The sequence below is a fragment of the Myotis daubentonii genome, chromosome 8 (genome assembly GCF_963259705.1).
Source record: "Myotis daubentonii chromosome 8, mMyoDau2.1, whole genome shotgun sequence".
NCBI lineage: Eukaryota > Metazoa > Chordata > Mammalia > Chiroptera > Vespertilionidae > Myotis > Myotis daubentonii.
The window spans coordinates 29,224,981-29,241,486 of record NC_081847.1 but is presented as its reverse complement, the minus strand read 5'-3'; the positions used below and the strand labels follow the sequence as shown (position 1 = coordinate 29,241,486).

The following is a 16,506-nucleotide window of genomic DNA, read 5'->3' as shown; positions in this document are numbered from 1 at the left end:
CCCGCCCCTCCCGTCTCACCGCTCCTTGGGCGGAAGTTGCGTCACGGCAGCGCCAAAAACAACTTGGAAGACAGCTGGAGCGCAGCTGGAGGTGGCGCGCGTCTCTCCGTCGTAGTGGAGACACAGGTCCCTGAGCTGCTCCGACGGATGAGACTCGGCCCCGCGCGGGGACGGTAGGGGAGCTGCCGCCGAAGGGAGCCGCGGAGCGTGGGCCGGGGTCGCCCGAGGACTCGCAGTCTCCTCGCGGCCCCGCCGTGCTTCTCCACGAGCGGAAGGGAGAGCCGGCCGGGCGTGAAGGAGGAAAGCTTTCGGGTCCCCGTTCTTTGTCGGTAAGGACTGAGCCTGAGGGGGCCTAAGCGAAGGAGGGCATTTAAGGAAGCACAGCGGGCCCACGGTGGCTGGCCCCTGTCTTATTTTCTAGCCCTACTTCTTGCATTTGTGTTGGAGTTTTCCCCACTTAAGTTCACCCCCACGGCCTCATTGAGGAAGGTAGGGCTCCAGCTGGCGAGCCTGAGACGAGGCTTTGAGCCCCGTACTGCCACCAAACAACTTGATCTGGATCCGTTCCTCTGGGCTTTACTTTCTTAGGTGTTCTGTGGTCTCGACAGTTATCAAAGCCCTGCCTTGCCCTAACATCATGAACTTGTTTCGTTATTAACTCACTTAAGTCCCTTTAAAGAAAGATCCGGATACACGCTCTTGTAAGGAGTTGCACTGCTGTATACGGATGTATTGTTTTTATATTTAGGATATGAATTGTTTTTTTTCTTAAGACTATTATTTAAAACCGTTTTAGGTTTACAGAAAAATTGCACAAAGTACAAAGCGTTCCCATACACATCTCTACCCCTCCTCCCATACCTTCCTGTTAGCATCCTGATTAGCTACAAGTTTGTTGAAGCTGATGGGCCAGATTCATTACATTATTATTAGCTAAGGTCCACCGTTTACATCAGGGTTCTCTCTTTGTGTTGTACAGTTCTATGAGTTTTTTTTTTTTTCAGTTCCATGAGTTTTGACAAACGCATAATGTCACATACCCATTACAGTATCATACCGAATGGTTTCACTGCCCTAAAACTGTGTTCCACCTATATGAATTATTTTAAAACCCATTTTTATTTTTTAAAAAAAATATATTTTATTGACTTTTTTTACAGCGAGGAAGGGAGAGGGGTAGAGAGTTAGAAACATCGATGAGAGAGAAACATCGATCAGCTGCCTCTTGCACACCCCACACTGGGGATGTGCCCGCAACCAAGGTACATGCCCTTGACTGGAATCGAACCTGGGACCCTTCAGTCCGCAGGCTGATGCTCTATCCACTGAGCCAAACCAGTCAGGGCTAAAACCCATTTTTAAAGGTCAGTTATATTTCAATTTGTTGATACTCGGCTAGGAACTATATGGGTTTAAGTTTATTATTTTTTTTAAATATATTTTATTGATTTTCTACAGAGTGGAAGGGAGAGGGACAGAGAGTCAGAAACATCGATGAGAGAGGAACATTGATCAGCTGCCTCCTGCACACCTCCTACTAGGGATGTGCCCACAACCAAGGTACATGCCCTCAATCGGAATCGAACCTGGGACCTCTCAGTCCGCAGGCCGATGCTCCATCCACTGAGCTCCATTAAACTTAAACCGGTCAGGGCTATAGGTTTAAGTTTAATTAAAATGAGTATCTTGCTATGTATAAATTAGAAAAAATATGAGGGATTATTAGCAAAAAAGATTATAACATTAATAAGTATGGATATGCTTTCCAAGAAAACTTGCATTTCAACAAATTTATCTAAAAACTGTAAATAATCTATCTAATCAATATTGACCTAGAAATAAACTTGCTTCCAATGTCTTTTAAGACAGTAATGGAAGTTTCCTGGAAAATTAACATTTTTCACATTTGGGCCCCTATGGAAATAGAAAGGTTGAAACACGTATGTATATACCCTGTCCTACTCCTGTGTTTCCCCAGAAAGTTCTATCTCTAATGCCTATGTAAGAGTATGCTCGCATCTCTGATAAAAAGTGTGTATGACACTGCAGGACAGACTGTATAGAAGGAGCTAAGAGCATACATTCCTAGCATCCTACAGGTCAGGATTATGTTCAGCCAGTGCTGCCCTATGATAAGTCTCAAAACACTGCAAACCAGTTATCTTAGAGCAGTGATGGCGAACCTATGACACGCGTGTCAGAGGTGACACGCAAACTCATTTTTTTGGTTGATTTTTCTTTGTTAAATGGCATTTAAATATATAAAATAAATATCAAAAATATACATCTTTGTTTTACTATGGTTGCAAATATCAAAAAGTTTCTATATGTGACACGGCTCCAGAGTTAAGTTAGGGTTTTTCAAAATGCTGACACGCCGAGCTCAAAAGGTTCGCCGTCACTGGCTTAGAGTTAATTGCCTATCTTGTTTTCATTTCTATTGTGGGAGCTCCTTAAAAACAGGTACAGTACTGCCCTAGCTGGTTTGGCCCAGTGGATAGTGCAGACTGAAGGGTCCTGGGTTCGATTCTGGCCAAGGGCACATGCCTGAGTTGCAGGTCTATTCCCAGTAGGGGACATGCAGGAGGGAGCCAGTCAATGATTCTCATCATTGATGTTTCTATCTCTCACCCTTTCGCTTCCTCTCTGAAATCAATAAAAATATATTAAAAACAAAAAGAAAACAGGTCCCGTACTTTTTCTTATTTCTATCTCATGAGCTTCCAGTATATTTGGTTAAAGATCTGTATATACCTTAAAAAGAGATGGGGATTAAAAGAGTAACTGCAGATTAGAAGAGTAAGGGATTTATATCAGGTATACTATGCTGCAAGCCTGTTGACTAGTGTCAAACTAGAATTATTATTTTTCACTTATTTACTAGTTAATGCATTCTTAGGAGCACTATTTCCCCTATAATTTTGATGACTTTCCTAACTTCTGTCTTTTAGAAGACATGAATGGAGAGTATAGAGGCAGAGGATTTGGACGAGGAAGATTTCAAAGCTGGAAAAGAGGAAGAGGTGGTGGGAGCTTCTCAGGAAAATGGAGAGAAAGAGAACACAGACCTGACCTGAATAAACCCACAGGAAAACATGGTTCTGGTAGGGGCGGTCAATGATTATTCAATTTTTAAATTTTTTCATGAAGGAATCTACTCATGCCTGGCATTCAAAATACTTTAACCTCAAATTTCAGTGTGTCTTTTATTGATGTTAGCCCTTTAAGGTAGTATTTGAATGTTAATATCCAAAATTATTATTATTTTTTATAAGACCAAGAAAGAGCCCTAGTAGGAAGTACTTTATTTTTCTTAGAAAAAAAAAATTTCCAGGCATGAACAGTTGACATTTCAACAACAAAGTACTGGTTGAGAGAGGTTTCAAGGAGATGGGGATTCTACAATATCATGAAGAAAAGTTGGTAACCTGCTTCACTAGAGATGGTAGACTTCTCATAAGAATTCAGTGGGATGACATTTACTTCCGTGGTTTATTTTTATTTTCTTTCCTGTCTCCCCCAGCCCTCAGAAATGCCACCATATAGAGCCCAGTAGCAGTTAGCTCAGGCTCCAATCTTCCCCTTGGGTAAGAAAGGGTGGAGAGAAGGGAGACACTCCTGAGTCTCCATGCTCTCCTCCTCCTCTCCTTGAGGTGGTTCTTCTGTATTCTCCTCCTCTTCCTCCCCTTCCTTCTTCTCTGGTGGCTTCTCATAAGCCTTTTCTGAAGGTGTCACTATCACTCCATCCCAGGTAGATAGTTCAGAAGCAAGCTAGCTGGCATCACCCTCCTGGCCAAGGATCTTCCTAAAGCCACCATGTGAGAGAATTCGGACCAGTCTGAGCTGTGTAGCAGACCAAGTCCTGCTGTTCCAAAGTCATGACCATGTGTACTCTGAAGTTGCCACTCTCATAGGGGTCTGTGATACCCATTGACCCTGGCAAGAACAGTCCTGCAGCCAGAATCCGCAAGCAACGCCTGTATGCCACATTGAGGGCCAAAGGCTGTCCGGTGGGGTTGTTCATCACAGCATAGTGCCCAAGTAGGTCAAGGATCCAGGGTGTGGGGGGCTCAAAGCCAGGAAAACGAATCCTCAGGTCCTTCAGAAGTCTGATGAGAATTTAACTGTGGACTGAGAAGCATTTTCTTCAAACCAGCGGGCATGGCGGACGGCTGCTAAGGCACTCTGCAACACCTTGATGTCCAAATGGAGTTCTGGATCCAGTTTTCGGGGATTGGGTGGCACTGTTGTAATGAGAATCTTCACTGTAGCATCAGAAGAACTGATCTCAAAGCCAGTTTCATTGGTCAGCACGGTCAGAACTTCAGAAGGATCCTGTGCTCTTAGGCTTTCCACGACTGTGTTCCCGAGGGCAGCGACAGCTTCCAACGTTGGCAAACTCTTTAGGATTACCACCAGGCCAGCCACATGATGTCCTGTAGTCATTGTTCCCTTTTTATATGATCCAACCTGTTGCACTTCAATTTGCACTTCAATGTCCCTGGAGCCACAATCAAATTGTCAGTCACATTGTTTATTTTTGTCACCAGAGAAAGGATAGAGGCCTGTTCAGCAGAATTAGGAGCAAGGTCCTGATTTCTTCTCGGCAATGCCTCACTGAAGGAAGATTCATCAGGTGCTGGCTTAACCCGAGGGAAGGCCATTTCACACAAGTAGAAATCAAGTGGGATGTGGGGCACCAAGGGCCTGAACCCTCCTCCCGGGCCGCCTCGGGAACCAAAGCGCCCGCCACGACCTCGGTCTCTGTCGCCCCTCATGGCGCCCCAGATCCTGAACAATGGAAGCCACACCAACCGCCCCTCTCCTCCAAGCTGCCGGCAGGCACAGAGGGCTTGTGGTATGACAACAAACCACGCGCAATTGGCTCCCGCCTCGCTCCTCCGGGTATGCCTATTGGGGCTTGTAAACCAATTAAACCCTGCTGCGTCAGGAACTAGCCAATCAGATTAGACTAGACAGTAATGATTTTTTTTTTTTAACCAGACATTAGACAGCGCTGTGTAAAGAGATTAGGACAGAGATTACATAGGAAACTTTCTATAGGAATCAGGAGGCACTTATATCCGCGGAAGCAGAGTGGCCCAGCGGAAGCGTGCTGGGCCCATAACCCAGAGGTCGATGGGTCGAAACCATCCTCTGCTAGCAGTACTTTTTTCTTTCTTTTTCCCCTCACTAGAATAAAAAAGAATTTTTACTTTTTCAGTAAAAGTAAACGCCATCCTACTTTTTCCTCCCTCAAAAAATGCAATCTTTTGCTATTAGCGGTGAAATGAGGGAATAGGAAGGGACTTTAAGCAGCAGTGGACACTACTCAGAAGAAGCGGCTCTGAGAAAAGGAGGCATGTGTGGATTGAATCAGAGGGGGGAAAGCACTGACGGTGAGGGACTAGAAGGGAAACTGAGGCTGCTTCGGAAAGAGACTTCAGAGAAAGCGAGCAAGGGAGGAAGCAAGGAGAGAAGGACCCGGTCGGTCCCCATGGCAGTTTCCCCGCACTTCTTTTCTTTCCTCACTCCACAAACGGGCGGATTTTTCAATATCCAAAATTCTTACTGAAGCCTGTAATTTAGCTATTCTATTAATATGTTAATTTCTCATTGTTGGTAGGAGAAGCAAATTGGAAAAAAATGTTTGCTCTGTCTCTACTAACCTAGTTTTCTGTTTTGTTTTGTTTTCAGAACAAAACTCACAGTCTTTGCTACTACAGTCAACATTGGATCAGTTCATACCATATAAAGGCTGGAAGCTTTATCTCTCTGAAGGTAGAATTAATAGTGTAAAAAGTGCCATCTATCTATAATCTATAATAATAAAAGGGTAATATGCTAATTACATGGGAAGTCCTTTCAGGGCTGCTGCTGTGAGGGCTGGGGTGGAGCTGCTGCTGCTGCAAGGGTTGGAGCAGCAGCCAGGGCTGCCACCTTGGCCCTCAGAGCCCCTTGCACGAATTTCGTGCATCGGGCCTGTAGGCTAGAATAATAAAAGTGTAATATGCTAATTAGACCAGACAACCTTCCAGAAGCTGCAATGGAAGCCTGGGTCCCGGGTGCCTGCCAGTGGTGGGAGGGAAGCCCGGATCCCAGGTGCCAGAGGGAAGCCGATGCTGGCAGCCAGGGGAAGGAAGGCCTACTCTTGCACAAATTTCGTGCATTGGGCCTCTAATAAATTATATTTTCTTAACTTGTCTTTGGATGCTACATCTCAGATAATTCATTTGTTTACTGATGTATAGCCCTTCTTTAATTTTAATTCATCCAAACAGTGAAGTCATGTTTATGTTACAAGAACATTATGTTAATATAGGGAGATTGGTTATAAAGATGAAAGACTTAAAAGGGTACATTGAGATAAGCTTCCAGATAGTAGTAACTTTAGGGAGCAGCAACTGCCCTTATAAATGAGGAATAAAAGATAAGAAGTTCTGAGGTTACCAGAATCTAAGAATTCCAAGGAGGGCCTCTGAGGTATACCCTAAAAAGTTGTTAAACAACTGAGGTGAATTAAATGGGTTGCTGCTGGTAACTCTGGTGGAAGGACGGCACAGTAGGTGCTAGAAGTGGGAACTGTAGCTAACCTCTGCAGCTGGAGAGATGCTGAAAAGAGTTGAAAATAAGAATAAATTATTTTCTTCTTTCCTCCCATCTTCTAGTCTCTTATAGTGCCTCTAATTGGCAGAACCTAAGTAAGTGGTCTGGGAAATTCAGTGTGCAGATCTTGATCATAAGATCACAAAACAGAAGATAGAAGGGTAGGCTTGGAACCAAGAGCTGATAACCAATACAGGTTTCTATAGAAACACAGTTAAGGAATCTCCGTTTTATCTTATTTTTATTTTTTAAATGTATTTTTTATTGATTTCAGAGAGGAAGGGAGGGGGCGGGAGAGAGAAACATCAATGATGAGAGAGAAACATCGATTGGCTGACTCCTGCATGCCCCCTACTGGGGATTGAGCCAGGGCATGTGCCTTGACTAGGAATTGAACCGTGACCTACTGGCCACTGAGCCACGCTGGCCAGGCAGGAATCTCCCTTTTATAATCAAGAATGTCATACATCTGTCCATACAGGTTTGGGGAATTGTCTTTTCTGTGCTTTTATAGAATATATATGCTTGTTATGTCTCTTATGAGAAAGAAAGAAAGATAGATAAAAGATAGATCAATGGTGTTTCCTACTAGACAAAGATTTTCAACCAATGTTCTATGGCACACTGGTACACTGCAAAAATTTTTAAAACATGCAATACCTGACTATTTAGTTAGGGGAATTGGCCTCTTTTCCCTTGGATTGTCAAATAAATAAGTGACAATAGCCAACACAACAAGAGCCATCTGGTGTGAATGAATCAAAATTATACCTATTTTTTTGTTAAATTGCAGAATTTTAGTAATTTATGTGTGCCAAAAGATGAAAAGGGTTGAAAATCACTGCACCAGCCTGTGCAATGCTTAAGGGCAGTGATCTTCCTCCATAACAGGAACTCACTATTTATTTTGTGAATGAATAAAGTATTTTACAAATATTTTTTGTATTGAGGTTTTTTTTCTATTATATACACAGATATGTTTCATACTACTTCATTGTACTGTTGTGTGCTTTTTTTAAATTGATTTTAGAGAGAGGAAGGGAGAGAGAGGGAAGGAAGGAAGAAAGAGAAACATCAATTTTGTTGTTTCACTTATTTATGCATTCATTGGTTGATGCGTGTATGTGCCCTGACCGGGATCAAACCCACAACCTTGGCCTACTGAGACGATGCTCTAACCAACTGAACTACCTGGCCAGGCTTCACTGTACTGTTTCTGTGTGGGAGACCAGTTCAAAAATGTTATAGAACTTTAGAGTGTAAAAGATAGCTTTACAGGTTCGAAACCAGAGTTAAGTAGTAGACTGTCTCTCCCCTTATCTCAGGAAGGGATTTGACAGGTGGCAATTTGGACTAGTAGGATTTACTTTGTAGGGACTGTCTTTAGCTCTGTTTCGGAATAAGAGTTCAGTCCATGTGTCTACCTTTGGCTTTATTAGTTTTTGTTTTGCTTTATTATGTAACCTATTTGAACTAATAGATTCTATTATATGTCAAAATTTTAATACAAAGATACCCAGATATTGGTGCTTTTAGTTTTTTTTAAATAATATTTTTATTTTTTAATGACAGTTGACACATTAGTTTTAGGTGTACAACATAATGATTTGACATTTATATAACTTATGAAATGCTCACCCTATAAGTCTAGTATACATCTGACATAAATGTCGGTGCTTTTAAAGAGTCACTTCCTGTCTGCATTTCAGATTATGTAAACCTAAATTTGTTTTAGAATCTTTTTTTTTTTTTTAAATATATTTTATTGATTTTTTACAGAGAGGAAGGGAGAGGTAGAGGGATAGAGAGTTAGAAACATCGATGAGAGAGAAGCATCCATCAGCTGCCTCCTGCACACCCCCTACTGGGGATGTGCCTGCAACCAAGGTACATGCCCTTGACCGGAATCAAACCTGGGACCCTTCAGTCCGCAGGCCAACGCTCTATCCAGTGAGCCAAACCAGCTAGGGCGTGTTTTAGAATCTTAAGTGCATATTCCATACCACTTCTTATCTAAATGTAATCAGAAGGCAAAGCAGTTGGAAAAAGTCATTTACTGTGTGTCTAGTGTTTCTTCTGTCTCATGAAAATTATGCTTGTGTGTGATTATTAGTGCTAATGCCATATTTGATTAGTTTACAGTGATAGCTCTCCTTTTATTGAGAAGATTCAAGCATTTGAAAATTTTTTCACAAGGCGTATTGATTTATATGATAAGGTAAGATTTCTACACAACAAAAAACTACTAATCCCAATTTTTGTGTCATCTAACTGAACAATGTATGTGAGGTGCTAGGTGATCATAGACACTGGAGCCAGACTGCTTTGATCCAGCCCTGCCACTTACCTGCAGTGTGGACTTTGTTGAATTAGTCACCTTCTCTGTACCTCGATTCTTTCATCTATCAAATGAGGATAATAGGATTATTAATACCGACCACAAGGGTTAAGAGGCATAAATAATAAGTTTATATATTAAAAGTATTAGAAACATGCTTGGACACAGAATTTATAGTACTTATTTTCACCATATAAACATTATATGCTTTTGCAAAATGGGTAATTGGATGCTCTGAAAAAGCAATTACTGTTTTTATTCCTAAATATTTTATAGGACGAAATAGAAAGAAAGGGAAGTATTTTGGTGGATTTTAAAGAATTGACAAAAGACGATGAAATAGCTAAATTGATACCAAATATAGCAAATGAATTAAGGGATGCACCTGAGAAAACCTTGGCTTGCATGGGTCTGGCAATACATCAGGTAAGTATTTGTTTTGTGAAACTTTTGTCAAAATTTTAAAGGAATTTCACAGTAATAGAACCTTCTCTAAAAGATGCTTAGTTTTTACCAACAGACATTAGCTAGAATGAAAAGGTTGCTGTACTATCCTAATCAATACCATTCATTCTAATACAACTGCTTACTTTAAATATAACATTTACTTCTAATTTATTTCAATTAGTTTGATCTTATTAAAAATTATGAGGAAATTAAGCCTTGTTTCAAGGAGCTATATAAGCTCATAGGGAAGATAAAACCAGGCACCATGGTGATATCAGTTAGTAATTTGCAACAAAAAGACCAACCTCAGATTTTAGTTCAATTTAATCTCCCTGGGTGTCCCCATATATAAATTGAAAATAGCAATACCTGCTGTGCCTAATGAGTTTTTCTCAGGGTCTGATGGCACAACATCCATAAAAGCACTTTTTAGACTGGCAAACACATAAACGCTTCAAGGCAAAGTTGTAAATCTCAGGACTGACAGAGAAAGTGCTGGGACGTTCAGATACGGAGATAAGATTCTCATCTGTTGTGGAGGAATGGGGAAAGCTCAGGAAGAGTGTGTAGAGGTGGTGTGGTTTATGATGGATCTTAAAGGGGTATTTTGCAGGGGAGGTAAGAGATCCAGACAAAGAAACAGTTCATTACAAAGATGTGTACCCTGCTAGTAACCCAAGACTGGGAACCGTGGCTGCTGTCTTCAGACTCCTGTTGCTCCTTAGTTCTCAGTATCCAAGACACTACAGCCTTTCATTTCTATTTCTAAAATATCTCTTAACTCCAGCTCTTTTCCATCCTACTGCCTCTGTCTTAAGCCTTAATTATTTTTCCTGAATTGTTGCCATACATGGTAAACATGATTTGTCCTTGGAAACTGGTGACATTTCTATCAAATGAAGTCCACATCCTTTAAATGGCATTAAAAGCTTTCCATGAGCTGGTTCAACTTTCTTTCCCCTTAATTCTCCTTCATTCACTACCATCCAGCTAAACTGAGTTCTTTCTGGGATTTTCTAAATAACTTCTATCTCTTGCATGTGCTGTCCATTCAGCATAGAATGCCTCTTTTTTTTCTTTTCTTTTTTTAATTATTATTATTATTTAATATGTTTTATTGATTTTTTACAGAGAAGAAGGGAGAGGGATAGAGAGTTAGAAACATCAATGAGAGAGAAACATTGATCAGCTGCCTCCTGCATACCTCCCACTGAGGATGTTCCCGCAACCAAGGTACATGCCCTTGACCAGAATCAAACCTGGGACCTTTCAGTCCACAGGCCCATGCTCTATCCACTGAGCCAAACCGGTCAGGGCCCCCTCTTCTTGCATATCCAAATTTTTAGGGCCTAACTCAATCATCTCTCTGTGAAAGCTTTCTAATGACCCCTTCTCAAAACTCTCAAGATATTTCTACATGTTATTCGTGGTCCTTGTAACAATTATAGTTGTATAAATGTGTCTCGTTTTTTCTCTTAGATCAGCATACTGCTTATAGTATGTATGCAAATAGACATTAAGTATTTATTTTATTGTCAAATGCCAAGGGAATGGGTATTGGGTATTTCAAAAGTCATGTTTATTTTCTCTGTCTTTTTTTTAAATCCTCAAGGATATGTTTTTCATTGATTCTAGAAAATACGGAAGGGAGAAGGAGAGAGAGGAGGGTGAGGAGGAGGAGGCGGGGGAGAAACATTGATTGGTTGCCTCCCATATGTGCCCCATCTGGGATCAAACCTGAGACCCTTTGGTACACGGGATGATCCTCTAACCAACTGAGCCACGCTGACCAGGGCTATTTTCTCTATCAGTGAATATGGAGAAGAAAAAGAATATTTTTTCATCATAAGCCACCTAGGACGTAATAGTTTTGGGGGCAACCATGAGGACTTTTAAGATTAGCTTTGGTTGGGACAAAAGGTAGCAGACAGGGATGCTGGTGTTTTCCAATCCATGGACAACAAAATCCCAGATAAAACATGATTCAGTATAAAATAAGTCATAATTAAATATTAGGTTTTAAGGGACTATTATAGAGTCCTGTTAGTGTTCTGTTCTGACCTGTTCATAAACTTTATATTTTCTATAAAAGTGTTCTGCTTCAAGATTATATTTTGTTTTCCAACTTCTGAATAAATGTCTGCCCTGTTTAGGTATTAACAAAGGATCTCGAAAGGCATGCAGCTGAATTACAAGCCCAAGAAGGATTGTCTAGAGATGGAGAAACAATGGTAAATGTGCCACATATTCATGCAAGGTAAGGAATATGCTGGTTTTACAGTTATTTAGAATTAAGCACTGAAGACTGTTTAAGAATGAGAACCTCATTTTATAAATAAAAAAAATCAGTACAATAAATATGGTCATCACAGCCAAGTAAATACACTGAGAATTCTTCAAGGAGAACATGACAGAAATAAACCTTTTCTGCCCAAATAAGTTGATTACCCAACCTCCAGATTTTTGTAAATTTAATAATCTATGTAATACACTAAGTGGTATGATTATATTTTGTTAAAATTATGTTGCTACCAGACACAGAACAAATGAAATTTTGTTTTCCTTTAATTCATCTTTATTGTATTTTAAGATTTAATTTCTCATTAAAAGAGATTAATAAGGTAATCATCAGGGTTTTGTTTTTCTTTTCCAGAATTTATAGAAGACACTTACTAATAATAGTTCTCAAAGAAGAGGTTAGAAACTCAAAATTTGCTGAATCTGTAGACTTTCCTTTTGAAATGATTTTTTTTTCCTTTTTCACTAAAGAACAGCCAGGGGGACCAGAAGAAAAGGGAAGATTTAGCATTTTTTATTTTTGGAATGATTTAATTTTCATGAAGTTTCTGATATTTATAGGGATGATACGGTTTGAGAATTCCATATTTGCTCCTAAAAGGATCTACAGACAGCCTCAATTTTCTTTTTTTTAAATATATTTTTATTGATTTCAGAGAGGAAGGGAGAGGGAGAGGGAGCGGGAGCGATAGAAACATCAATGATGATAGAGAATTGTTGATTGGCTGCCTCCTGCATGCCCCCTACTGGGGATCACGCCTGCAATCCAGGCATGTGCCCTTGGCCGGAATCGAACCTGGGACCCTTTAGTCCACAGGCTGGTGCTCAATCCACTGAGCCAAACCGGCCAGGGCGACAGTCTCAATTTTCTGTCCATTGTAAATTCATGGATAAATATGTTCCTATTTTTGGTTTTAGGATATACAACTATGAGCCCTTGACACAGCTCAAGAATGTCCGAGCAAATTACTATGGAAAATACGTTGCTCTGAGAGGGACAGTGGTTCGCGTCAGTAACATAAAGCCTCTTTGCACCAAGATGGCTTTTCTTTGTGCTGCATGTGGAGAAGTTCAAAGTCTTTCTCTTCCAGATGGAAAGTATAATGTCCCCACAAAGGTGACATCATGTTCTTTATTTATCTTAGTAAAGAAGGCAAATCGATTTACAGAAAACGGTTACCGATGTTTCTGAACACAGAGCTTACTGTATTTTTAGTTTACAAATAATGAAATATTGAAATACAGGGAACAGAAAATAAAGAAGTAAACATTCCTCTGTCCACTGCTTAAAATTTACATTTTGCCCTAACCCAGTGGTTCTCAACCTTCCTAATGCTGTGACCCTTTAACACAGTTCCTCATGTTGTGGTGACCCCCAATTTCATTGTTACAAATTGAACATAAAGCATAGTGATTAATCACAAAAACAATATGTAATTATATATGTGTTTTCCGATGGTCTTAGGTGACCCCTGTGAAAGGGTTGTTCGACCCCCAAAGGGGTCGTGACCCACAGGTTGAGAACCATTGCCCCAGCTGGTTTGGCTCAGTGCATAGAGCGTCGGCCTGCGGACTGAAGGGTCCCGGGTTCAATTCCAGTCAAGGGCCTGTACCTAGGTTGCGGGCACATCCCCAGTAGGGGGTGTGCAGGAGGCAGCTGATCGATGTTTCTCTCTCATTGATGTTTCTAACTCTTTATCCCTCTCCCTTCTTCTCTGTAAAAAATCAATAAAATATATTTTCAAAAAAATTTACATTTTGCCAGCTCCAGTTATATTTTTAAAGATATAAAGCAGCCAAACCGGTTTGGCTCAGTGGATAGAGCGTCGGCCTGCGGACTGAAAGGTCCCAGGTTCGATTCCGGTCAGGGGCATGTACCTTGGTTGCGGGCACATCCCCAGTGGGGGGTGTGCAGGAGGCAGCTGGTCGATGTTTCTCTCTCATTGATGTTTCTGACTCTCTATCCTTCTCCCTTCCTCTCTGTAAAAAATCAATAAAATATATTTTTAAAAAAAAAGATATAAAGCATTATTGATAAAAATTAGTGTCTATTTTACCCCTTGCATGGGCTATTCCCAGTGACCATAATTATCCTGAGTTAATGTGTATCCTTTCCATTCACATTTTTATATTTGACTCAATAGGTACACACATCAAGTGTTCTTTATTCTGCTGTTTGAAAGTGTTCCCTTTTTCTTAACACTTTTTTTAAACTAGATTTCTAAAACCATAAAAAAGTGCTTTTTAAAACCAAGAAAATAGTGTAACTAACATCTGTATACCCATTATGAGTTGGCAAATATTAATATGTTATGGTTTTAGCTATTTTTTTAAACAAGAATAGTATTACAGTTAAAGTAGAAGTCCCTCTGTTCCTCTCTCCAGTTCCATCCACTTTGTTCCATTCTTAGAGGCAGCCACTTTGTGAAATTGGCATTAGTCTTCAAGTCTGCATTTCCTTTTCTTTATTTTAAAATTGATTTTAGAGAGAGAAAAATATCAAGTTGTTGTTCCACTTATTTGTGCACTCATTGGTTGATTCTTGTATGTGCCTGACTGACAATCAGACCTGCAACCTTGGCATATCAGACCAACTGAGCTACCCAGCCGGGGCCAAGCCTACATTTTCGTACTTGCCTATACATGTAGGGTTTGTTTTCTTCTGTGTATTCACATAAATGGAATACTGAATATCACATTCTGTAACTTCTTGGTTCATGTGCTTTGGAGATCTACTTATCTTTTTTGGGGGGGTGGGGGTGTTAATCCTCACCTGAGGATATTTTTTCCATTGCTTTTCAGAGAGAGTAGAAGGGAGGGAAGGAGTGGGGGAGAGAGAGAAACATCAGTTGGTTGCCTCCTGCACGTGCTCTGACCGGGTCAGGGAGCAAACCAGCAACCGGGGTACGTGTCCTTGAACCAGAATCAAACCCGTAACCTTTAGGTTCACAGGCCAACGCTCTAACCATTTAGCAACACCGACTAGGGCAGTTCTGCCTATCTTGATACACATCTAATTCTTTCATTTTTATTGTTGTGGATTATTCCATTAAATGAATAGCTACTAATTATCTATTCTTATGGTGAACATTTGTGTTGTCTCCATGCTGTAGAGAACATTCTTGTACATGTCTCCTTAACAAAGAAATTTCTCAGTTATAGGATATGCTTATTTTTAACTTTATTAGATGTTGCCAAGTTATTTTCCAACTTACACCCCTACTTGGTAATGTTAAGCACTTGGCATTTTCTCATGTTTTCATTAACACTTGGTGTTGCTAGGCTTTTTAATGTTTGCCAATCTGATGGGTGTGAAATAGAATTTCATTTTTAATATGAATTGCTATGATTTTTGTTATAGTTGAGTATCTTTTCACATCTTTATTGGCCATTCATCTGTATTCTTTTTTTTCTTTAAGATTAAAAAAAATTATTTTTAGAGAGAGGGGTATGGGTAGAGAGAAACATTGATTGGCTGCCTCCTACATGCCCCCTACGGGCGATTGAGCCCTCAACCCAGGCATGTGCTCCGACCAGGAATTGTACTGGCAACCTTCGGTGTATGTGATGATGCCCAGCCAACTGAGCCACACTGGCCAGGGCTCATTTTTATTATTTACTGAATTTCCTGTTTATATCTTCTATTCATTTTTCTGTTTATACATTAGTTCCCCTCTTATCTGCAGGGGATACATTCCAAAACCCCCATGGACGCCTAAAACGGCATTTAGTACTGAACCCTCTATGTAATATGTTTTTTCCTACATGTACATAACTTTTCATGTAAAGGAAACACTTTACGTCTTCTCTGGAATTGCCAGCATCACTGCTCTTGTACTTTGGAGCCATAATTAAGTAAAATACGGGTTACTTGAATATAAGCACTGTGATACTGGGGCAGTTGATCTGATAACCCAGCCAGTACTAAGTGACTAAAAGGTGGGGAGTGTATGCAGCATGGATATGTTGGACAAAGGGGTGATTCTTGTTCTGGGAGGGACAGAGTAGGATGGGGCGAGATTTTATCATGCTACTCAGATCAGCACACAATTTGAAACATAAAAATTGTTTATTTCTGGAATTTAAACCTTGTTTTTCATATTTAGATCTTTCATCTATCCAGAATTTAATTTTGTCAATGGCAAAAAGCTAAGGTTCTAATATTCTTTTAGGTGAAAAGTCAGTTGTCAACAATGATTAATTAAGCCCACTATTTATTACTGCTGACATATAATGCTGCTTCTGTAGTACACCGTGTTCCTATAGATATGCGATTCTGTTTCATTTCACTGGTCCTGTGTCAACTCTTTATGATCTTTTTTACATTGATCTTATTAAAACTTTTGGTAAGGTAGTTAGATTTTCCATATTTGTTCTTCTTTTCCAGAGTTGCCTTTACCATCCTTGGACTTTAATAAATTTAATATTTATTATACATGTACTCAAATTGGAATTCCTAAGGCCTATTTCTCTTACAGGAAGAACAAAATGTGTTAGATTCAGCCATTGGTTCTGAATAATCAGCAGTGTTGATAAATTGGTGTCATCCACTGTTTGGGCTTAAGTTTCAGGCAGTGCCTTAGCTCAGAGGCCAGACATTAAATCCTTATTTAATATATTTTTAATGATGTCAGGGTGGAAGGGAGAGGGAGAGAGAGAGAAACATCAGTGCTGACAGAGAATCATTGATCAGCTGCCTCTTGCACACCCCACACTGGGGATCAAGCCCACAACCTGGACATGTGCCCTGACTGGGAATCTAACTGTAATCTCCTGGTTCATGGGTCAATGCTCAACCACTGAGCCACACCAGCCAG

General features: G+C 40.3%; 1 protein-coding gene and 1 pseudogene across 5 annotated transcripts in view; one reads left to right on the top strand and one right to left on the bottom strand.

The window, feature by feature from the left end:
• The first annotated feature begins 36 nt into the window (after window positions 1–36).
• Window positions 37–16,506, top strand: part of MCM8 (minichromosome maintenance 8 homologous recombination repair factor) — a 46,573-nt gene continuing 30,103 nt past the window's right edge. For 2 of the 5 annotated variants that reach the window (XM_059705596.1, XM_059705593.1), the window contains exons 1-7: window positions 37–173; window positions 2,952–3,104; window positions 5,698–5,781; window positions 8,742–8,824; window positions 9,221–9,370; window positions 11,545–11,648; window positions 12,608–12,806. In XM_059705596.1, coding sequence (XP_059561579.1) covers window positions 2,957–3,104; window positions 5,698–5,781; window positions 8,742–8,824; window positions 9,221–9,370; window positions 11,545–11,648; window positions 12,608–12,806 — 768 coding nt within the window. In that variant the 5' untranslated portion in view covers window positions 37–173; window positions 2,952–2,956. The other 3 variants (XM_059705595.1, XM_059705594.1, XM_059705597.1) reach the window with 3 other exon arrangements.
• Window positions 3,289–4,845, bottom strand: LOC132239376 (interleukin enhancer-binding factor 2-like; annotated as a pseudogene).